Source organism: Pristiophorus japonicus, chromosome 6 (genome assembly GCF_044704955.1).
Source record: "Pristiophorus japonicus isolate sPriJap1 chromosome 6, sPriJap1.hap1, whole genome shotgun sequence".
Lineage (NCBI taxonomy): Eukaryota > Metazoa > Chordata > Chondrichthyes > Pristiophoridae > Pristiophorus > Pristiophorus japonicus.
The window spans coordinates 252,503,619-252,528,024 of record NC_091982.1 but is presented as its reverse complement, the minus strand read 5'-3'; the positions used below and the strand labels follow the sequence as shown (position 1 = coordinate 252,528,024).

At 52.9% G+C, this 24,406-nt stretch overlaps 1 protein-coding gene across 6 annotated transcripts in view; it reads left to right on the top strand.

Annotated features, from left to right (window-relative positions):
- Window positions 1-24,406, top strand: part of lpp (LIM domain containing preferred translocation partner in lipoma) — a 487,813-nt gene that overhangs the window by 315,731 nt on the left and 147,676 nt on the right. For all 6 annotated transcript variants that reach the window (XM_070883830.1, XM_070883835.1, XM_070883832.1 and 3 more), the window contains one exon: window positions 22,343-22,459. In XM_070883830.1, the coding sequence (XP_070739931.1) occupies window positions 22,343-22,459 (117 nt within the window). The remainder of the gene's footprint in view (window positions 1-22,342; window positions 22,460-24,406) is intronic.

The following is a 24,406-nucleotide window of genomic DNA, read 5'->3' as shown; positions in this document are numbered from 1 at the left end:
GAGCCCAAGTAAGATGCTCTCAGTGATTGGCTGCATACTTGTCTCCTGTAAGATCCTGGTGCCAGGGATAAGGGGTTACAATGGACTGACAGACGGGCCTCTGCAGCTTGGTGCATGGAGACGGAGATTATATTTTCCAGTCCACTTGCAGCGACTGCCACTCATCAGTGCCAGAACCCGCTGTGCTGATATTCGAAATCAAAACAAACGGAGGTCACAGTTTTACTTCATTCACACGTGCTTCATAGTTTGAGCGTTGAGGCTAACTGTACTCGTTATAGAATGCATCGAACTAACAACGAGGAACAGTGTTCACCCCGAGTGAATCAGTGCCCGGGTCAGTAATGTGAGAGTGAACAGTCTGGGGTTCAGATATTATTATCCAGCAACACAATGGGTTGAAATTGGGCGGGGCGGGGGCGTGACTCGAAACTGATGGCGAATCGCTCCCCCGGCCCCCGGCCCCCACTCCGTCTTACATACAATTATACTCCACACCAGACTCCTCCCACACCTCTCCATCAACATATCCTTCTATTCCTTTCTCCCCGTGCCTTTATTTAGTTTCCCCTTAAATTCACCTCAACCACTCCCTGTGGCAGCGAGTTCCACATTCTCACCACTCTCTGGGTAAAGGAGTTTCTCCTGAATTCCTGATTGGATTTATTAGTGACTATCTGATATTGATGGCCCCTAGTTCTGGTCTCCCCCACAAGTGGAAAAACCTCCTCCTGTCGAACCCTTTCAGAATTTTAAGGATCTCTATCGGGTCACCTCTCAGTCTCTGTTCTAGGGAAATGAGCCCCAGCCTGTTCAGCCCGTCCGTATTTATTTTCTATTGATTTATTTGGTGGGCTGGGGGGCGGGGGGATTGGGGGTAAGACATAGCCGCTGATTGGCTATTGGCCTCTGCCGCACTCCTGTCCCCCCCCCCCCCCCCCCACAAAGACCAAGTTCACCCCCCTTTTGCCGATACTGCCTCTGATTTTTCATCGAATGAGAGACCCGGTGAAATGTTCAAGAAAATGTCATTGCAATGTCATCCATGATTTACTCCTTTTAAAATTAAAAATAGACGGGGGCCCCTGAAAACGGACTGGATGGTCCAGCGGATCGTCAGGCAGATCTTTCATCTCTGGCACCGGATGGGATGAAAGTGCCGGCCCTGTGCTGGATGCAAGGCTCAGCGTGATGTGAGTGTGCCCGCACTCGGTTCCCCGTGAGCTGGCCACAGCACAAATCTTCCCCAACATAGCATTAACTTTAGCGATCTCACTCGGAGAGGGCAGGTGCAGGGAGTGAAACACGTTACATGGGTATAGTCCCTAGCCAAAGTCCCTGGGAGTCCCTGGCCAAAGACCGCCCTAAGTGGAGGAAGTGCATCCGGGAGGGCGCTGAGCACCTCGAGTCTCATCGCCGAGAGCATGCAGAAATCAAGCGCAGGCAGCGGAAAGAGCGTGCGGCAAACCTGTCCCACCCTCCCCTTACCCACAACCACTATCTGTCCCACCTGTGACAGGGACTGTGGCTCTCGTATTGGACTATTCAGCCACCTAAGGACTCATTTTAAGAGTGGAAGCCAGTCTTCCTCGATTCCGAGGGACTGCCGATGATGATGATGATCTTCTCAGCTGCTGCCACCCTTGAGCTGTGGCATTGAACCAGAACCTTTCTACCATTAGCCAGACCTTTCTTGCACCTTGAGTTGTGACAGTAAAGCAAGCATTCTGTGTGTGATCCTTCAACTGGTACATTACAGCGAGGATCCCGTCTCCTTCACTGTGGAGCGCTCAGGATCCTCTCTGCAGGTGAAATGATTCTTTTAAAGGGTTCCTCAACCCTTGGATGCTGGTTGCAGCAAGAGTGCAGAAAATGGAGAGGCTCCACCTTTCCTGCTGCCCTCCCCAGGCAGGTAAAGACCACGAAGGTCAGACTGGTCCAACTTCTCTCAGCGCTATTTTGTGGGGAGGGGGCAAGTCGATACTGGCAATCGTTAAAAGGCCTTTGGGCGTTCCATTTTGTTTCCTCAAAAGTAAAATAGCAGGGAAAAGCAGTTGGTGTTGGCGAGAGACCGATTGTACAGCTCATCCTCAGATACTGGGTCAGACCTGGGTTCAGACAAACACCCTTTCAAGCTGAGAAAAGCAACATGATGACATTGAACCTCTGGAGTTTGGCAAAGTTGCAAAGTCTTGGATGTGCACAGGGGCTGTTTTGTTTGGCATTTCGAAGGTAATGTGCCCTGAAATAATCCCAACAGTCGTGTTTTGACTGCTCTGTTTACACACCTGGCTGTCCTTTGTGAATGTGTCTGCCGGGTTATGGTGAGCCATTCAGAGAATCTTAGAACGATACAGCACAGGAGGAAGCCATACTGCCCATCGTACTTGTGCTGGCTCATTTCAAGAGCGATCTAGTTAGTCCCACTCTTCTCTTTCCCCACAGCCCTGAAAATTTATCTTCTTCAAGTATTTATAACATTCCCTTTTGAAAGTTACCATTTAATCTGCTTCCACCGCCCTTTCAGGCAGCGCGTTCCTGATCATCACAACTCGCTGTGTACAAAAATTCTCCTCCTTTCCCGTCTTTTGCCAATGATCTTAAATCTGTATCCTCTGGTTACTGACCCTCCTGCCACTGGAAACAGGTTCTCCTCATTTACTCTATCAAAACCCTTCCTAATTTTAAACACTTCAAAACTCCCCTCTGCTCTCAGGAGAACAGCCCCAGCTTCTCCAGCCTATCCACGTAACTGAAGTCCCTCATCCCTGGAACCATTCCAGTAAATCCCCTCTGCACCCTCTCCAAGGCCCTGACATCCTTCCGACAGTGTGGTGCCCTGAATTGGACACAATTCTCCAGCTGCAGCCGAACCAGTGTTTCATAAAGGTTTAGCACAACCTCCTTGCTTTTGTACTCTATGCCTCTGTTTATAAGAATGACAAACTTGCATTTCTGTAGCGCCTTTCACAACCACCAGATCCAGATGCCCCAAGGCACCTTAAGCCAAGTAAGTACTTTTTGAAGTGTTGCCACTGTTGTAACATAGGAAACTCGGCAACCAATTTGCGCACAGCAATCTCCCACAAACAGCCATGTGATAATGACCAGATAATCTGATTTGGTGATATTGGTTGTGAGATAAATATTTGCCAGGATACCGGGGATAACTCCCCTGCTCTTCTTCGAATAGTGCCACGGCATCTTTTACATCCACTTGAGAGAGCAGACATTGCCTCAGTTTAATGTTTCATCCAAAAGACGGCACCTCCGACAGTGCGGCACTCCCTCAGTACTGCCCCTCTGACAGTGCAGAGTTCCCTCAGTAATGCCCCTCCAACAGTTCAGCACTCCCTCAGCACTGCCCCTCCGACAGTGCAGCGCTCCCTCAGCACTGCCCCTCCGACAGTGCAGCGCTCCCTCAGTACTGCCCCTCCGACAGTGCAGCGCTCCCTCAGTACTGCCCCTCCGACAGTGCAGCGCTCCCTCAGTACTGCCCCTCCGACAGTGCAGCGCTCCCTCAGTACTGCCCCTCCGACAGTGCAGCGCTCCCTCAGCACTGCCCCTGCGACAGTGCAGCACTGCCCCTCCGACAGTGCAGCAATCCCTCAGTACTGCCCCTCCGACAGTGCAGCGCTCCCTCAGTACTGCCCCTCCGACAGTGCAGCGGTCTCTCAGTACTGCCCCTCCGACAGTGCAGCGGTCTCTCAGTACTGCCCCTCCGACAGTGCAGCACTCCCTCAGTACTGCCCCTCTGACAGTGCAGCGCTTCCTCAGCACTGCCCCTCCGACAGTGCAGTGGAGTACTGCCCCTCCGACAGTGCAGCGCTCCCTCAGTACTGCCCCTCCGACAGTGCAGTGCTCCCTCAGTACTGCCCCTCCGACAGTGCAGTGCTCCCTCAGCACTGCCCCTCCGACAGTGCAGCGCTCCCTCAGTACTGCCCTGGAGTGTCAGCCTAGATTTTTGTGCTCAAGTCTCTGGAGTGGGCCTCGAACCCAAAGCTAAGGATCTCTTATGCTTTATTTAACAGCCTTTACTTTCAGTATTTGAAAAGGAAAGAAGGCCGAGTTTGAAGGTCTGTGGTCCAAAGCAGGCCACCCTGGGTCCTAACCTCGTGCCATGGTCTGTTCCTGGCTGGGACGCCAGGAATTCCAATGCTGCAAAGCTCCTCTGATGTATTGCTGCTGCCCTCGGATATACAGATGTCAGGAGGGAATGAAAATCAGACACCGTCATTCTTTGCTTCAAATTCCTCGCATGTTTGGAACCTTAAGGAGAGGGGCTGGGGAAATTTTTGTGAATTGCAAGGATAGAGATTTTGAGAGATCTCTGGGATATTGAAAATCGACTAACTGCACATAACCGTGTGCGTGTAGTGGCGCACATCGCGATACAGCGACACAATGAGCAGCTGTAAATCCGCGACTGAACTGCAAGAATTTGTCATTCTGTGCAGTGCGCTGCAGTTTGTTTATAAAGTTCATTCGTGCCTCAAAACTGAGGTCGGCGGAATGAATGAGTTCAATTCGGGCCACGTTAGTTTATTCTCCACTCTGTTACAGGTGTAGAATTATCTTTTGTATGTTCGGAACAGTGAGTGGTTTAAGGTTCCAAAGATGCTGTACTTGGGGCTGGTCCAGTCAGCATAACATTACCTAATGGGGCAGCACCTAACGTTATGTGACTACTACAACTAGAATGTAACGGCACAGGAGGAGGCTATTCAGCCCATCCTGCCTGTGCCGGCTCTTTGAACGAGCAAACCAATTAGTCCCACTCTCCCGCTCTTACCCCAGAGCCCTATAATTCTTTCCTTTTACGGATTACTATGCTAATCCCTAGGTTAGCTGGGGAGCGGAAGGGGCAGCATGGAGGCGTACCACTCCAGGGAGCAACATGTGCTGGAGCAGGAGAGCGACGGCAGTGAAAAGGGACATCACCAAGATCCAGGTCGGTGATTGGAGCGTGGGCAGGTACAGCAGGAGCGGCGAGGTCGGGGCGAAGGAGCAGCGAGAGATTATAGCGGGAGGTGATCGGGGCCCAGGAGAGGCGTGAGTTTGGGGCCCAGGAGCGGCGAGGGCCCAGGGGCAGCACGGGCCCAGCCCACACTGTGCGATATGTGTGTGCACTAGGTCCGTGCAGCAGAGCTGGTCTCCAGTCGTCTTGGTTAATCCTTGCCACTGGACCAAGACCTCGCTCTGTCAAGCCCGTGTGGTGGCTGGTGTGCAACGGCCACCCCACGTTAAAAAAATCCACGCACAGGCATCTTCCACCCTTCAGGATTTAGTTCGGGACCTGGAATTTTCGGTCCTTCATTGAAACACCTGTGAACTTTTTGACTTGGAAGCAAGTCATCCTCGATTCGAGGGACCGCCTATGATGATGATGCATTTGAACAAACGTTCTCACTTGTATGCTGCCAGGAAGCCGCACGAAAGGCAGAGACCAAAGCAGTTATCGGCCTTGCCATGGGCAGCGGTATGTAGTCGGTGAGAGAGAGCTCTGTCATTTGCTGCATTGGTCAGTCACTGCAAATATCCACTCCGCTGAGCACTGCCAGATGTGGAACCGGTACCACTGCATCAATGGACAGAACATACAGAATTCTGAGCAAAAGGTTAAACGTACTAAAGCGGGAAAGGATAAACGTGCAAGTTATCTGCACAGCTCCCACTGAGCACATCACTTTCCGACTTCCACTGAGCATAGAGTACAGATATCTCGGAGGTGGGGGGCGGGGAGGGTTGTGGGGCTGGAGGAGATTGCAGAGATGGGGAGCGCGGAGGCCATGGAGGGATTTGAACACAAGGATGTAAATTTTAAATTCATGGTGATACTGGACCGGAAGCCAATGTAAGTCAGCGAGCACAGGGGGTGATGGGTGAACAGGCCTTGGTGTGAGTTAGGACACGGGGCAGCAGAGCATAGGATGAGCTCAAGTTTCTGAAGTACATTCGAAGGGTAGTCACTGTTGTAATGTAAGATACGCGGCAGCTAATTTGTGCACAGCAAGGTCCCACAAACAGCAATGAGATAATGACCAGGTGATCTGTTTTAGTGATGTTGGTTGAAGGATAAATATTGGCCCCAGGATACACTGGGATCTTTTGTGTCCCCCTGAGAGGGCAGATGAGGTCTTCGGTTTAACGTCTCATCCGAAAGACGATACCTCTGATAGTGCAGCGCTCCCTCAGTACTGTCCCTCCGACAGTGCAGCGCTCCCTCAGTACTGTCCCTCCGACAGTGCAGCGCTCCCTCAGTACTGTCCCTTCGACAGTGCAGCGCTCCCTCAGTACTGCCCCTCCGACAGTGCAGCGCTCCCTCAGTACTGTCCCTCCGACAGTGCAGCGCTCCCTCAGTACTGTCCCTCCGACAGTGCAGCGCTCCCTCAGTACTGCCCCTCCGACAGTGCAGCACTCCCTCAGTACTGTCCCTCCGACAGTGCAGCGCTCCCTCAGTACTGCCCCTCCGACAGTGCAGCGCTCCCTCAGTACTGTCCCTCCGACAGTGCAGCACTCCCTCAGTACTGTCCCTCCGACAGTGCAGCACTCCCTCAGTACTGCCCCTCCGACAGTGCAGCACTCCCTCAGTACTGCCCCTCTGACAGTGCAGCGCTCCCTCAGTACTGTCCCTCCGACAGTGCAGCGCTCCCTCAGTACCGCCCCTCTGACAGTGCAGCGCTCCCTCAGTACCGCCCCTCTGACAGTGCAGCGCTCCCTCAGTACCGCCCCTCTGACAGTGCAGCGCTCCCTCAGTACCGCCCCTCTGACAGTGCAGCGCTCCCTCAGTACCGCCCCTCCCACAGTGCAGCACTCCCTCAGTACTGTCCCTCCGACAGTGCAGCGCTCTCTCAGTACTGTCCCTCCGACAGTGCAGCACTCCCTCAGTACTGCCCCTCCGACAGTGCAGCGCTCCCTCAGTACCGCCCCTCTGACAGTGCAGCGCTCCCTCAGCACCGCCCCTCCCACAGTGCAGCACTCCCTCAGTACTGTCCCTCCGACAGTGCAGCGCTCCCTCAGTACTGCCCCTCCGACAGTGCAGCGCTCCCTCAGTACTGTCCCTCCGACAGCGCAGCGCTCCCTCAGTACTGCCCCTCCAACAGTGCAACACTCCCTCAGTACTGCCCCTCCAACAGTGCAGCACTCCCTCTGTACAGCGCTCTCTCAGTACTGCCCCTCCGACAGTGCGGCGCTCCCTCAGTACTGTACTGGGAGTGTCAATGTGGATTTTTGTGCTCAAAAGACTCTGGAGTGGGGTTTGAACCCATAACCGACTGATTCCGCGGTGGGAGTGTTACCCCACTGTGCCACAACCAAGCCATGTGCGGAGTATCGGGGTTATACTACAGAATGTTATGAGATATGAATGGGTTTGTGTGAGATGGCAGCTCACCCAGATTCAGCAATGCTTGCAGCCTCTCAGGAATCCAGTTTTGAAATGTGCATCTATTATCCCGTGGCGAAAGTTTGATGTGGCAGTTGTGATCAGTCTGTGCTGGGAGACTGGGCAAACAAACACTGTGTTAGTGCGAGAGTCTATCCAGCAGGAGTACAATTGTTCAAAAATAATTACCTTTGGAAGGCAGAATTGTGAGATTAAACATCCGGCGAATCCTTGGCTCCCTGTCCTGATCAAATGACAGTGTGTTTGGGGTCTGGAATTAGCAGTTTGATTTTACTGCACGACATTTATTGGATTGATTAGATTCACCGAAACGTTGCTGTGCCAGAGTGACAGACGCAGGTCGATTGGGATTTTCAAAACCAGCTGGAATTCCTGAATCAAAAATGTTACTGGGTGGTTTGTGACCCACATTCCCAGAGGATGCAGGCCGCCTCTTTACATAGTCCTCCCTTTAAAATCAACTTTGCAATAATTTATCTTGGATAATCAACACTGCTGTTGGTGAAACACTGAGACGTTTAAATAGTGCCAGATTTAAATTGATTTCTTCCCCTTAGGTCTGTTAATACAACCATAAATTGTTTCAGTACAGATCCCACTCTCCCCTCACTCCCCGCACCTTTTAATACCCCACCCAGTCTAATCCCACTCTCCCCTCACTCCCCGCACCCTTTAATATCCCACCCAATCTAATCCCACTCTCCTCTCACTCCCCGTACCCTTTGATATCCCACCCAGTCTAATCCCACTCTCCCCCTCACTTCCTGTTCCCTTTAATATCCTACGCAGTCTAATACCACTCTCCCCTCACTCATTGTACCCTATAATATCCCACGCAGTCTAGTCCCACTCTCCCCCTCACTCCCCGTACCCTTTGATATCCCACCCAGTCTAACCCCACTCTCCCCCTCACTCCCCGTACCCTTTAATATCCCACCCAGTCTAATCCCACTCTCCCCCTCACTTCTTGTTCCCTTTAATATCCTACGCAGTCTAATACCACTCTCCCCTCACTCATTGTACCCTATAATATCCCACGCAGTCTAGTCCCACTCTTCCCTCACTCCCCACACCGTTTAATATCCCACCCAGTCTAATCCCACACTCCCCCTCACTCCCCACATCCTTTAATATCCCATCCAGTCTAAACCCAAGATTCTTCCATGACAAAAATTCAGAAATCCTGAAATTTTCCAGAGATTAAGTTGAATTGAAAAGGTTAATTCTGGGTATTAGATGAAGACTGGGAAAAGGCAGTTTCAGAACTGGTGTAATCCTTGGCTCAGTGGTACTTGGCGACCATTCCCGTATCATGGTTGGGCACTCTGCTTATCTTTATAATACGGCTGATCCAATGGCTTGAATATTGCCATCAGCTAATCTCTCTCTCACACCCTCTCAGCCAGGCAGCTCTCCAGTTGTTGTCTTCTCTCCAGCCCGTTCCATGCACGTCCCGCTCTCTGTGATGTAGTTCAATCTAAATTGGTCGCCTTCTCTCTTTCGATCTTTTATCGCAGGAAAAACTGTTGCAGCTAAAATTTCCAGTGCGCTGGAACCTGCCGGTAATGACCCAAGGCTAACGGCCGCCCGGCGAGTGAGCGCAGGCAGCACCGGTAGTTTGGCGCTGCCACTAATTAACATCGGCAGAGCGTTGATTTTGTGGTGTAAGGCGCTCCTTCCGGCACTAAGCGCAGCAGGAGGCCGACGGTGGTGTCTGTCTCCCACTGGCAGTGATGGGGAACGGGGAGGAAAGGGGTGAAGCTGTGGGCCATGTACGGAATAGTTATAGAATCATAGAATAGTCACAGCACAGAAGGAGGCCATTCGGCCTGTCGAGCCCGTGCTGGCTCTCTGCAAGAGCACTTCAGCCAGTCCCACTCACCCGCCCTTTCCCCGTAGCCCGGCAAATCTCTCTCCTTCAGGTACTTATCCAACTCCCTTTTGAAAGCCACGATTGAGTCTGCCTCCACCGCCCTCTCAGGCCGTGCATTCCAGATCCCAACCACTCGCTGCGTAAAAAGGTTTTTCCTCGTGTCGCCTTTGGTTCTTTTGCCAATCGCCTTAAATCTGTGTCCTCTGGTTCTCGACCCTTCCGCCACTGGGAACAGTTTCTCTCTCTCTACTCTGTCCAGACCCCTCATGATTTTGTACACCTCGATCAAATCTCCTCTCAACCTTCTCTGCTCTAAAGGGAGCATCCCCAGCTTCTCCAGTCTATCCACGTAACTGAAACCCCTCATCCCTGGAATAATTTTCATCAATATTTTCTGCACCCTCTCTAAGCCCGTCACATCCTTCCTAAAGTGTGGTGCCCAGAATTGGACAAAATACTCCAGTTGAGGCCAAACCGGTGTTTTTATACAGGTTCATCATAACTTCCTTGCTATTGTACTCCATGGGGCCAAAATTCAGGGTCTCAGAGAAACCCGTTAACGCCCATTTACGGCGGCCAATTGTCAAAATAGAATGGCCGCCACTTTGGGGTCAACTGGCCGCCCCGACCGAAATTCAGGTGGGGGATTTTTTGGCCTGGACCTGTTCCCGTCCAATGCTGCTGATCGCCACAAGCGCGTCATCAGTTAGTGCACCGCCACTTTTAATTACAGTAAAAACTCACCGATCTATATTCAGCTCGATCTGTCGATCCCCCGCCACGCGGTGCTCCCGGCAGGTTTTTCTGTCGGTGCACCATCTCCACACTGAGTGCGGCCCGGCAGCGTAGTGGCCCTTAAAGGGGAGGGCCCGCTGCCATGGCCGCCATCTATTAACTTTTGCCGGCCCACTTCCCGATCGGCCGGCAAGACTGTGCCCACAGGTTCAGCCGGGCCACCAGCGGGCAGCCTGGCACACAACCCCCTCTTGGGTGCCAGACCGCTGGCCCGGCCGAAACCCTCCCTGGTGGCCCAGTGGCCGATGGTTTAAAATAACAGAATCTCTCCCCTTTAAATGAAGGGGGGGAGCGCGGTGATGCACATGTTGTGACAAGACGCGGTGGAGTCCCGGTCCGACCCATATTCAGCCAATCAGCCTGGCTTTCAGTCTATGGCCCATCCCCATTATGACTCATTGCCTCTGGGATTTAGAAAAAATTCCAAAGTCCTGAAAATGGTGTAAGGGGGTACCCCAACAGCCGGTGTAAGGGGATACCCCAACAGTCGGTATAAGGGGGTACCCCAACAGCCGGTGTAAGGGGATACCCCAACAGCCGGTGTAAGGGGGTACCCCAACACCTGGTGTAAGGGGGTACCCCAACAGCCGGCACTGCTGAGAATGTGGAGCTGCATGCAGTATTGGTGGACCTCCCTGTCAGTGAAAAATGCCTGTGACTTGCAATTTGGCTCCCCCACAATTATAGCCCTTGGTCTTTGCAGCGCTTTCAACAAACTGATAGACTTGTTTCGGCATTTCAAAAATGGACTTGTGATTTGCCTCAGGTGAGTAGCTGTGCTCAGAGTGCACTGGTGGTACCTGTCACCGGCAAACAAGGCACATACTCAACGAGCATCGGCTCGACTCTTGCTTGGCTGGAGTTCCTGCTTACCTGTCCATGGAGCTGTCCGAGGTGCTCCTGGGAGCAGGTGCTGGGTAAATGGCAGCCTCTTACTGTGAGGCAGGATTGAGTCTCATTGGGACTGTGGGATCTCCCTGGATGGGACCACTCTCCACGCACCCCCAGGTCTTATGTTGGGGACCACCCCCAAACATAACCTGGCCCCGGCCCCTCCCTGAAATAACCATCCAGGCCAACTTCCCCAACCCAACCTGCCCCCGCCCCAAATCACCCTCCAGGCCCCCTCCCCCAGCCCTACCTGCCCCCCCACCCCCGCCCCAAATAACCCTCAGGCCCCCTCCCCCAACCCAACCTGCCCCCCGCCCCCAAATCACCCTCCGGCTCCCTCCCCTTCCCCCAACCCCCTCCTCATGGATCCCTCCCGTGCGCTCCCCGGCCCCCCACTTCCTTCCGTCACTGTGAGACTCTCGACAAGACACAGGAGTGAAGTGCACAGAATTGCGGCTGGTGGCTCTCAGTGATGGTGTGGTGTGGCTCGGTGTTGAGCCAGTGACAGGGTAAGGACCTGAGCTTGTTCTCCATCGCCATGCTGCTCGTTCACACAGACTGCCAGACACCAATTGAAGGCTCCTGGAGGCCAATTAAAGTGCAGTAAAAATCTAATGCAGACAGAGGGGATGAATGATTTGCAACAATGGTGCAGATTTAATCGTGTTCCAGCAAAGCACAGTGTTCAAACCTGCCACTAATGTGTAGCTGACAATATTGTAACTCTTCCCACATGACACAAACTCTTGTCTTAAACCCGACCACACACTCACTTCCTGCCCCTCCATCCTCCTGCCCCTGCTCTGTGCCCCCCCTCTTTCTATCTACCTGAGCCCCACTCCCCCTCTGCCTACAACTCCCCTCCCCCTCAATGTCGGCTCCTTCTCTTTCCCCCAGTCTCCTCCAGTCTGCTGCAGCTAGTCCCAAAACAAAGCGGTCCCCAGTTGGTGGTGCAGGAATCCCCCTGCTGTGTAGAGAGAGCTTTACTCTGTATCTAACCCGTGCTGTACCTGCCCTGGGAGTGTTTGATGGCTCAGTGTAGAGGGAGCTTTACTCTGTATCTAACCCGTGCTGTACCTGCCCTGGGAGTGTTTGATGGGTCAGTGTAGAGGGAGCTTTACTCTGTATCTAACCCGTGCTGTACCTGCCCTGGGAGTGTTTGATGGCTCAGTGTAGAGGGAGCTTTACTCTGTATCTAACCCGTGCTGTACCTGCCCTGGGAGTGTTTGATGGCTCAGTGTAGAGGGAGCTTTACTCTGTATCTAACCCGTGCTGTACCTGCCCTGGGAGTGTTTGATGGGCCAGTGTAGAGGGAGCTTTACTCTGTATCTAACCCGTGCTGTACCTGCCCTGGGAGTGTTTGATGAGACAGTGTAGAGGGAGCTTTACTCTGTATCTAACCCGTGCTGTACCTGCCCTGGGAGTGTTTGATGGGACAGTATAGAGGGAGCTTTACTCTGTATCTAACCCGTGCTGTATCTGCCCTGGGAGTGTTTGACGGGGACAGTGAGAGTCATTGCAGAGAATTGTACCCGAACATGAGTTAGCAACTTCAAAACAGGAGGGAGAACATTGACAAAGCTGTATAGCGAGATTGTCCCTGAGCGAGGGACATCACTCGCTCCCAGCGCGCTGTTCGCTTGACGTCTCACTGCAGACTGGAGTTCCTGTGTGAACCTGCACGGTTAGATCACAACAATACAGAGCTGGCTATAATTCCGTTCAGCGTTTGGTGATTGGAAAGGGAGATGGGACTAATTGAGGGGAGAGGTCACGGACCCTCTACATTCACCACCAATATATATACAGCTCCTTGCTCAGGAACAGAGTCTGCTCCCTAAAAGGGTTTGAAGCAGAATTGTATCCTTTTACGGACAATTTACTTCACATTCCTGTTCCACCAGCAGGATTTCCAACACGCAGATTGCATTGGCTGCTGTGGGTTTTTGGCGTATTTTTCTGCACTCGAAGGCAAATTCCAGCGAGTTCTGCCGTAAGCGCGGGATCTGACTCTGTGTCCTTGCACACCCTGAACCCGTGTGTTGCCAGCGAGGGATAACTCTGCACGACTATGAGACCGATTGTCCCTCAGGGATCGCTGTACTGCCGCAAACACGTGGAATGCTCAGTCTCTTTGGGATCTCTGTCAACCTTCCTTTCCCTCGCTAACAGCAGTGGCTACACTTCGAAAGTAGTTCATTGAATGTGAATTCTGGGTGCGATATGGAACCATTGACAGAGCTGCCCACTCCCCTGTTTTTTCCCCATAGTCTTGCAAAGGCAGACATTGATGCGGAGATTCAACATCGCCTCCAGTGCAGCCTTCGGCCGTCTGAGGAAAAGAGTGTTTGAAGACCTGGCCCTCAAATCTACCACCAAGCTCATGGTCTACAGGGCTGTAGTAATACCCGCACCCCTGTATGGATCTGAGGCATGGACCATGTATAGAAGGCACCTCAAGTCGCTGGAGATATATCTCCGCAAGATCCTGCAAATTCCCTGGGAGGACAGGTGCACCAACATCAGTGTCCTCGTCCAGGCTAACACTGATGAAGCACTGACCACACTCGATCAGCTTCGCTGGGCAGGCCACATAGTTCGCATGCCAGATACGAGACTCCCTAAGCAAATGCTCTATGCGGAGCTCCGTCATGGTAAACGAGCCAAAGGTGGGCAGCGGAAACGTTACAAGGACACCCTCAAAGCCTCCCTGGTAAAGTGTGACATCACCACTGACACCTGGGAGACCCTGGCCGAAGACCGCCTGAGGTGGAGAAAGTGCATCCGGGAGGGCGTTGAGTTCTTCGAGTCTCAACGCAAAGAGCGTGAAGAGGTCAAGAGCAGGCAGCGGAAGGAGCGCGCGGCAAACCAGTCCCACCCACCCCCTTCCCTCGACGAATGTCTGTCCCACCTGTGACAGGGTCTGTGGCTCTCGTATTGGTCGTTCAGCCACCAGAGAACTCACTGGGAGTGGAAGCAAGTCTTCCTCGATTCCGAGGGTCTGCCTATGATGATGATGATGATGATGAGTCCTGCAAATTCAAAAAAGATCCCAGCTTCTCCGGTCTCTCCACAAAACTGAAGTCCCTCATCTCTCTGCGCAAGCTGGTCTGTTCATACTTGCCACCATGTCATGACACAGTCCAAAAACTCCTGGAACTCCCTCCCTAACAGCACTGTGGGAGCACCTTCACCACACGGACTGCAGCGGTTCAAAAAGGCGGCTCACCACTACCTTCTCAAGGGCAATTAGGAATGGGCAATAAATACCGGCCTTGCCAGCGACGCCCACATCCCCATAATCATAAAAAATGAGAAGGTGAGATCAGCTGTGTACCCTCTCTGCACTAGTGAGGCCTTGCACCAATCTGCCCATCACCTCAACCACCAACAATAACACATCACGCTTTAATGACCAGGGGAGTGATGCCGATAGTGTGGTTAGGGGTGTTAAAGGTCAGTGAGGTTAGGGGTCAGTGGGGTTAGGGGATCAGTGATGGTGGTATTATGGTCTGTTGAGTCACGCTGCTCCTTGTACCAGTGTGTCGGTTGAGATGTACAGATGGAACTGGTTGTGATGATTGACTGGTGAATCTCTCCAAATTATTTCCTATAAAAACATTTTGAAACTTGATCATTGGGAGTAGAGTTTTTACAATATTGAATTTGCCAAAAGCTGCTGGTTGAGCAGTAGGTGGAGGGACTGTGTTTTGGAACAGGATCCTGCTCCCTGTGGTAGTGGGAGTATTGTTCGTGAGACAGGAAATTTCCATCACAGCTCCTGAACATGGGATTTTGTTCCCTTGGGATTTTGCCGTGTATATATGTAATGGAGAATTGTGTGGGATCAGACTGGCTGCCCCACTCCCGCTCCCGCACGAGGTTTAACACGGAACCTCACCCTGTAATATTGCCAGCTCTCTGCTTGCTCTCAATCTCCCTCTCTCCTTTTCCAGTTCTTTCTGGTTTCCTTTTTTCCGACCTGCTTCCTGCTTTTGGTTTAAATAATACCCATCTCATCGTGCATTATGTGGATATTTGGGAGAATTGTAAATTCCAAACCCCTCATTTTCGTACAGACGCCCTAATTACGCTCTCACCATAATGCTCAATCCCTTCTCTCTCTGTCCCTTCTCTTTCCCACATTGCAACAGTGACTACACCTCAAAAGTATTTAATTGGCTGTAAAGCGCTTGGGATGACCCGAGATCATGAAAGGTGCTAAAGGAATGCAAGTCTTTAATTCTTCTAAGCACAGCTGTTGTCAAACTATATTAATTGGGTCAAACATTCCCTGCGATGTTTAGTACATTCAGTGACACATGGGTGTAGTGTCGCGGGGTGAATGTTCCCCTGCCTGCCTGTTGGGGGAAGATCGCTTTGAAAGCCCTTTACATTTCTGATCAGCTGCAGGAGGAAGGTGGAGATATCTTGGGCACTGTTGAGGTTCTGAACCGAGAAACACGATATATCCTTGGACATCACACTCCAGCGACTTGAGCACATAAATCCAGGCTCACACTCCAGTGCAGTACTGTGGGAGCGCCGCACTGTCGGAGGGGCAGTACTGAGGGAGCGCTGCACTGTCGGAGGGGCAGTACTGAGGGAGCGCCGCACTGTCGGAGGGGCAGTACTGAGGGAGTGCCGCACTGTCGGAGGGGCAATACTGAGGGAGCGCCGCACTGTCGAAGGGGCAGTACTAAGGGAGGGCCGCACTGTTAGAGGGGCAGTACTGAGGGAGTGCCGCACTGTCGGAGGGGCAGTACTGAGGGAGTGCTGCACTGTCGGAGGGGCAGTACTGAGGGAGTGCTGCACTGTCGGAGGTGCTGTCTTTCAGATGAGATGTTAAAAGCGAAGCCCCGTTTGCTCCCACAGGTGGATGTAAAAGGTCCCATGGCACTACTTTGAAGAAGAGCAGGGGAGTTTCCCCGGTGTCCTGGGGCCAATATTTATCCCTCAATCAACATCACTAAAACAGATGATCTGGTCATTATCACATTGCTGTTTGGGGCAAAGCTTACGTAGCGAGAAAGGGACGGAGAACGTCTGTCTGTGTTCAATAATTTCACAGCTTCATGCTCGGAGATCTGTTACTGACACACAGCCAATGGTCTAATACCTTTCCATAGCCTCGCCCCTCCCTATCTCTATCTTCCTCCATGGCCTCGTCCCTCCCTATCTCTGTAACCTCCTCCATGGTCTCGCCCCTCCCTATCTCTATCCTCCTCCATGGCCTCGCCCCTCCCTATCTCTGTCCTCCTCCATGGTCTCGTCCCTCCCTATCTCTGTAACCTCCTCCATGGTCTCGCCCCTCCCTATCTCTATCCTCCTCCATGGCCTCGCCCCTCCCTATCTCTATCCTCCTCCATGGCCTCGCCCCTCCCTATCTCTGTAACCTCCTCCAGTGCTACAACACTCCGAGTTCCTGGCGTTCCTCTAATTCTAACTTTGGGTGCCTCGCCATCCCCCTCACCCCACCATGGGCGGCCTTGCCCTCAGCTCTGGAATTCCCTCCCTAAACCTCTCCACCTCTCCGCTTTTAAGACGCTCCTTAAAACCAATCTCCACCTAATGTATCCTTATGTGGCAGAGTGACAATTTTTGTTTGATAACGCTCCTGTGACATTTTACTATGTTAAAGGTGCTATATAAATGCAAGTTGCTGTTGTTGTACTTAGTCCAGAAGTGCTTGTTTCTAGGATTTGATTTAGTGAGTTGCCTTTCAGTAAGCCTGCTCCCGGAGAAGCCTCGGTTCAAGCCTATTGCTGCACTCCTCTTTGCTCTTGCTGTTTGATGATCTCACAACAGCAGAGACAGGACAGAGCTGGCTTGCTTTCAGCTTGCTAGTTGCTCAGTCGTTTTCTCATCTGAACATCGAGAGCTTATTTTTGATTCTGTTCCAGCTGTTACATTGTCATTCTCATTCATTAGAAGCATCCTACCTGGCCCTAATAACAAGAACCCTAGGAGACACAGACTGTGCTGTCGGCCTCTCACCTCTGGTATCTGGCCGGGCATTAAGCCCAGCCACAGGGAATCAAGGTCTGGTCTATTTGAAGGCCATTTAATAAAGTTCGAGGTAAAATTAATACTAGTGTTGCTGATTCAGCGGCACAGAGAATGCCGCCCCACGCTGCCTGCTAAACCAGCACCATGGGCAGGCTCTCACTGGGCCAGTGTCTCCACAATCCCAGCACCAGGGGCAGGCTCTCACTGGGCCAGTGTCTCCACAATCCCAGCACCAGGGGCAGGCTCTCACTGGGCCAGTGTCTCCACAATCCCAGCACCAGGGGCAGGCTCTCACTGGGCCAGTGTCTCCACAATCCCAGCACCAGGGGCAGGCTCTCACTGGGCCAGTGTCTCCACAATCCCAGCACCAGGGGCAGGCTCTCACTGGGCCAGTGTCTCCACAATCCCAGCACCATGGGCAGGCTCTCACTGGGCCAGTGTCTCCACAATCCCAGCACCAGGGGCAGGCTCTCACTGGGCCAGTGTCTCCACAATCCCAGCACCATGGGCAGGCTCTCACTGGGCCAGTGTCTCCACAATCCCAGCACCAGGGGCAGGCTCTCACTGGGCCAGTGTCTCCACAATCCCAGCACCAGGGGCAGGCTCTCACTGGGCCAGTGTCTCCACAATCCCAGCACCAGGGGCAGGCTCTCACTGGGCCAGTGTCTCCACAATCCCAGCACCAGGGGTAGGCTCTCACTGGGCCAGTGTCTCCACAATCCCAGCACCAGGGGCAGGCTCTCACTGGGCCAGTGTCTCCACAATCCCAGCACCAGGGGCAGGCTCTCACTGGGCCAGTGTCTCCACAATCCCAGCACCAGGGGCAGGCTCTCACTGGGCCAGTGTCTCCACAATCCCAGCACCAGGGGCAGGCTCTCACTGGGCCAGTGTCTCCACAATCCCAGCACCAGGGGCAGGCTCTCACTGGGCCAGTGTCTCCACAATCCCAGCACCAGGGGCAGGCTCTCACTGGGCCAGTGTCTCCACAATCCCAGCACCAGGGGCAGGCTCTCACTGGGCCAGTGTCTCCACAATCCCAGCACCAGGGGCAGGCTCTCACTGGGCCAGTGTCTCCACAATCCCAGCACCAGGGGCAGGCTCTCACTGGGCCAGTGTCTCCACAATCCCAGCACCAGGGGCAGGCTCTCACTGGGCCAGTGTCTCCACAATCCCAGCACCAGGGGCAGGCTCTCACTGGGCCAGTGTCTCCACAATCCCAGCACCAGGGGCAGGCTCTCACTGGGCCAGTGTCTCCACAATCCCAGCAGCAGGGGCAGGCTCTCACTGGGCCAGTGTCTCCACAATCCCAGCACCAGGGGCAGGCTCTCACTGGGCCAGTGTCTCCACAATCCCAGCACCAGGGGCAGGCTCTCACTGGGCCAGTGTCTCCACAATCCCAGCACCAGGGGCAGGCTCTCACTGGGCCAGTGTCTCCACAATCCCAGCACCAGGGGCAGGCTCTCACTGGGCCAGTGTCTCCACAATCCCAGCACCAGGGGCAGGCTCTCACTGGGCCAGTGTCTCCACAATCCCAGCACCAGGGGCAGGCTCTCACTGGGCCAGTGTCTCCACAATCCCAGCACCAGGGGCAGGCTCTCACTGGGCCAGTGTCTCCACAATCCCAGCACCAGGGGCAGGCTCTCACTGGGACAGTGTCTCCACAATCCCAGCACCAGGGGCAGGCTCTCACTGGGCCAGTGTCTCCACAATCCCAGCACCAGGGGCAGGCTCTCACTGGGCCAGTGTCTCCACAATCCCAGCACCAGGGGCAGGCTCTCACTGGGCCAGTGTCTCCACAATCGCAGCACCATGGGCAGGCTCTGGGCCAGTGTCTCCACAATCCCAGCAGCATTGAGAGGCATCGAGATATCAAGATAGCAGATGGACTGAGAATTCTCTGAGTTACTGTGGGCGTTTGTTGGATGAACTGCGAGGAAAGGCAGTAGAGCTTCAGGGGTAAATCCTAACGTAACGTTCACTGCTCTTTGCCCCATAGTTATTTGCAGGGAGGAATCACACAGTGAGTCTGCAAACATTGAGTCATGTCGGACAGTAAGTGGTGCCGATGGGAGTAATCTAATCCCACTCTCCCCCTCACTCCCCGCACCCTTTAATATCCCACCCAGTCTAATTCACTCTCCCCTCACTCCCCGTATCCTTTAATATCCCACCCACTCTAATCCCATTCTCCCCTCACTCCCCGCACCCTTTAATATCCCACTCAGTCTAATCCCACTATCCCCTCACTCCCCGTACCCTTTAATATCCCACTCAGTCTAATCCCACTATCCCCTCACTCCCCGTACCCTTTAATATCCCACCCAGTCTAATCCACTCTCCCCTCACTCCCTGTACCCTTTAATATCCTTCCCCAATCTAATCTCACTCTCCCCCTCACTCCCCGTACCCTTTAATATCCCACTCACTCTAATCCCACTCTCCCCTCACTCCCCGTACCCTTTAATATCCCACCCACTCTAATCCCACTCTTCCCTCACTCCCCGTACCCTTTAATATCCCACCCACTCTAATCCCACTCTCCTCTCACTCCCCGCACCCTTTAATATCCCACTCAGTCTAATCCCACTCTTCCCTCACTCCCCGTACCCTTTAATATCCCACTCAGTCTAATCCCACTATCCCCTCACTCCCCGTACCCTTTAATATCCCACCCAGTCTAATCCACTCTCCCCTCACTCCCTGTACCCTTTAATATCCTTCCCCAATCTAATCTCACTCTCCCCCTCACTCCCCGTACCCTTTAATATCCCACCCACTCTAATCCCACTCTCCCCTCACTCCCCGTACCCTTTAATATCCCACCCACTCTAATCCCACTCTTCCCTCACTCCCCGTACCCTTTAATATCCCACCCACTCTAATCCCACTCTCCTCTCACTCCCCGCACCCTTTAATATCCCACTCAGTCTAATCCCACTATCCCCTCACTCCCCGTACCCTTTAATATCCCACTCAGTCTAATCCCACTATCCCCTCACTCCCCGTACCCTTTAATATCCCACCCAGTCTAATCCACTCTCCCCTCACTCCCTGTACCCTTTAATATCCTTCCCCAATCTAATCTCACTCTCCCCCTCACTCCCCGTACCCTTTAATATCCCACCCACTCTAATCCCACTCTCCCCTCACTCCCCGTACCCTTTAATATCCCACCCACTCTAATCCCACTCTTCCCTCACTCCCCGTACCCTTTAATATCCCACCCACTCTAATCCCACTCTCCTCTCACTCCCCGCACCCTTTAATATCCCACCCAGTGTAATCCCACTCTCCCCTCACTCCCCGTACCCTTTAATATCCCACCCACTCTAATCCCACTCTTCCCTCACTCCCCGTACCCTTTAATATCCCACCCACTCTAATCCCACTCTCCTCTCACTCCCCGCACCCTTTAATATCCCACCCAGTGTAATCCCACTCTCCCCTCACTCCCCGTACCCTTTAATATCCCACCCAGTCTAACCCCACTCTCCCCTCACTCCCCGCACCCTTTCATATCCCACCCAGTCTAATCCATTCTCCCGTCACTCCCCGTACCCTTTAATATCCCACCCAGTCTAATCCCACTCTCCCCTCACTCCCCTCACTCCCCGTACCCTTTAATATCCCACCCAGACTAATCCATTCTCCCGTCACTCCCTGTACCCTTTAATATCCCACCCAGTCTAATCCATTCTCCCGTCACTCCCTGTACCCTTTAATATCCTTCCCCAATCTAATCTCACTCTCCCCCTCACTCCCCGTACCGTTTAATATTACTTTTTTCAGGGAGCTCTTTCAGTCCATTTGTAATGAATGAGTGGAGCTGTGTAGGTTTGATGGGTGTGTGTTGTGTGTGCAGGGACTGACTAACTGGATGAAGTGCAGTATGTGAGTGTGGAGGGGTGTTTGGATTGATTTGAAGTTTTGCTTTCCGTGCTGATTAATTGTGGTAGTTGACTGTGCCCGCTGACTGCAGTCACCATCCTCAGCTCCCCACCTGTGCCAGCTCCTCTCTCACTTCCCTCTTTTAGTTACATTTCTAATTTACCCTTTTAAAAAATTACAACAAAGAGGAAGCATTCTTCAGAGTGCTGGGGCGCTCACTGCTCCAGCGAGAGTTAACTGCTCGTAAATAGATAAAGGGGATGGACCTATATCTGCGTGCTTTGTGGTGAAAGGATTATATCATGTATCATGTACCTCTGGACCCACTCTGCCGACAGGACTGTCTGGGAGACTCACTTTTCAACATTTTGTGCACAAAATACATGTAGACATTTATCTTAATTGTCAGCCGTGGCTCAGTGGGCAGCACTCTCGCCTCTGTGTCAGAAGGTTGTGGGTTCCACTCCCGGGACTTGAGCACAAAAACCCAGGCCGACGATTCAGTGCGGTGCTGAGTCTGCCGTCTTTTCGAAGAGACGTTAAACTGAGGAGCCGTCTGGCCTCCCTCAGGTGGGTGTAAAGGAACTCATGGCACTGGTCAAAAAAGAGTGGGGGGCGGGGGGGGTTATCCCTGGTGTCCTGGGGCAAAATCTGCCCCTCACCCAACATCACTAAAAGGGATCATTTGCTTATTGATCACATTGCTGCTTGTAGGATCTTGCTGCGCACAAATTAGCTGCCACGTTTCCCTGCATTGGAACAGTGACTATGCTTCAAAAGTACTTTATTGGCCGTGAAGCACTTTGGGACATCCTGAGGTTGTGAAAGGGGCTATAGACATGCATGTCTTTCTCTTTCTATTTTAATAATATGCACGCATCAACTTCCTGTGTAATCGCCCAGTTACTTCCTCTTGCCTCATGCATCATTTCCTGTCACGCTTCAACCTCAGCTCCCTGTGTACTTCCCGTAAATTTGCCCCGAGGGTCCTCCCAGCTCCTGTTTGAGGTGGGTGGTGCGAGTACTGTGCTCCGCCTACCCGAGGTCCCAGGAACAGCACCCCCTCCCGCGAAGGGGGGGGGGGGGGTGATGGGGGTCGGTCTCAGACCGAGGGGGGGAGGGAGGGGTCAGTCTCAGACCGGAGGAGGGGGTGGGGAGGGGGTCAGTCTCAGACTCAGACCGGGGGAGGGGGGAAGTTCAGACCAAGGGGGGGTCAGTCTCAGACCGGGGTGGGGGGGGGTTCAGACCGAGGGTGGGTGAAGGGGGGCGGTCGGTCTCAGGCCGAGGGTTGGGGGGGAAGGGGTCAGTGTCAGACCGAGGGGGGAGGGAGGGTGGGTCAGTGTCAGACCGAGGGAAGGGGGGGGGGTGATGAGGGAGGGGTGGTATGTCGGGGGGGGGAGTCAGTCTCAGACCGAGGTGGATGGGCCTCAGGGAAGACAGTTGATTGCACACTGACGGTTTGGTGATCTCCTGTTTTGCAGAGTGGGAAGAAGACACTGGAGGAGAGGCGTTCAAGCCTGGATGCAGAGATAGACTCATTGACCAGCATCCTGGCTGACCTAGAGAGCAGCTCCCCATACCAGGCTCGCCCTCGGCAGGTAAGCAGCCGCTGAATTCACTGATTCATCCTCCACTGAACGTTGGAATCCAATCGGTGCAGATAACAAAAACATATGTGTGATGCCGGCACGTGGGAATTTATTCATGTTCTTTCACTCAAAACGAGCAGACAGTGGATTTATTATCAGTAAGCTACGGGGTTAGATACAGGGTAAAGCTCCCTCTACACTGTCCCATCAAACGCTCCCAGGGCAGGTACAGCACAGGGTTAGATACAGAGTAAAGCTCCCTCTACACTGCCCCATCAAACACTCCCAGGGCAGGTACAGCATGGGGTTAGATACAGAGTAAAGCTCCCTCTACACTGCCCCCATCAAACACTCCCAGGGCAGGTACAGCACGGGGTTAGATACAGAGTAAAGCTCCCTCTACACTGTCCCATCAAACACTCCCAGGGAGGTAGAGCACGGGGTTAGATACAGAGTAAAGCTCCCTCTACACTGTCCCATCAAACACTCCCAGGGCAGGTACAGCACAGGGTTAGATACAGAGTAAAGCTCCCTCTACACTGTCCCATCAAACACTCCCAGGGTAGGTACAGCACAGGGTTAGATACAGAGTAAAGCTCCCTCTACACTGTCCCATCAAACACTCCCAGGGCAGGTACAGCACAGGGTTAGATACAGAGTAAAGCTCCCTCTACACTGTCCCATCAAACACTCCCAGGGCAGGTACAGCACAGGGTTAGATACAGAGTAAAGCTCCCTCTACACTGTCCCATCAAACACTCCCAAGGTAGGTACAGCACGCTTTGAAATGATTGGGAGCCTTGTCGTTTGAAATTAATATTTTGCCTGACTGTAGAATGGGTGAAGGAGTAAAGCTGGAGATGGTTGAAAATTACCTGATTAAAGTGATCAAATATTTGAAGAGGGAGCCTGAACAAATCTCACTGAGCATTCAGTGCTACATGGATGTCACTTTAGGATTATTCTGGCTGTAGTTCAACTAATTAAACGCTTTATTAGGACATTTACCTCCCACTTGGTTTTCAAGCATTTAGTAATGTGAGTGGCCTCTCCACTCAGTGAGTGGTAATTGCTGGAATCCTTTGCGACTTTGCTGTGATGTATGTGGTCTCCAGGTAACCGAGCGTTGTGATATAAACAATTCTGTTCCATTTGTGCAGGAACTGTGCTGAGTATTTATATGGGCTGTGTTTTCTGGAGTGAGTCAATGCTTAGCTTTACTGCTCTCATTACAAATTTCATCACAATCCTTTGAGTTACTGATAAGCAGCTGTTTCTGAGGTCGTTAACATTTTTATTGAATGTAAAATTGCGGTCACATTGCTAACTGAACGAGAGAGATGCTGTACACTGTTTCCACACTGACACTTCCCCCCCACTCTAATCCTCCCCACCTCCTCTGCCCATCTCCCACTCATCACATCCTTTACACGAGAATGTCGGGGCGGATTAACCGCGGGCAGATTAACCATGGGGCCGATTAACCGCGAGGCGGACTAACCATGGGGCCGATTAACCGCGAGGCGGACTAACCATGGGGCCGATTAACCGCGAGACAGACTAACCATGGGGCCGATTAACTGCGAGGCGGACTAACCATGGGGCCGATTAACCGCGAGACAGACTAACCATGGGGCCGATTAACTGCGAGGCGGACTAACCATGGGGCCAATTAACCATGGGGCGGATTAACCATGGGGCCGATTAACCGCGGGGCGGATTAACCATGGGGCCGATTAACCGCGGGGCGGATTAACCATGGGGCCGATTAACCGCGGGGTGGGTTAACCATGGGGCAGATTAACCGCGGGGCGGGTTAACCATGGGGCAGATTAACCGCGGGGCGGGTAAACTTGGATAGGTTAGGTGAGTGGGCAAATGCATGGCAGATGAAGTATAATGTGGATAAATGTGAGGTTATCCACTTTGGTGGTAAAAACAGAGAGACAGACTATT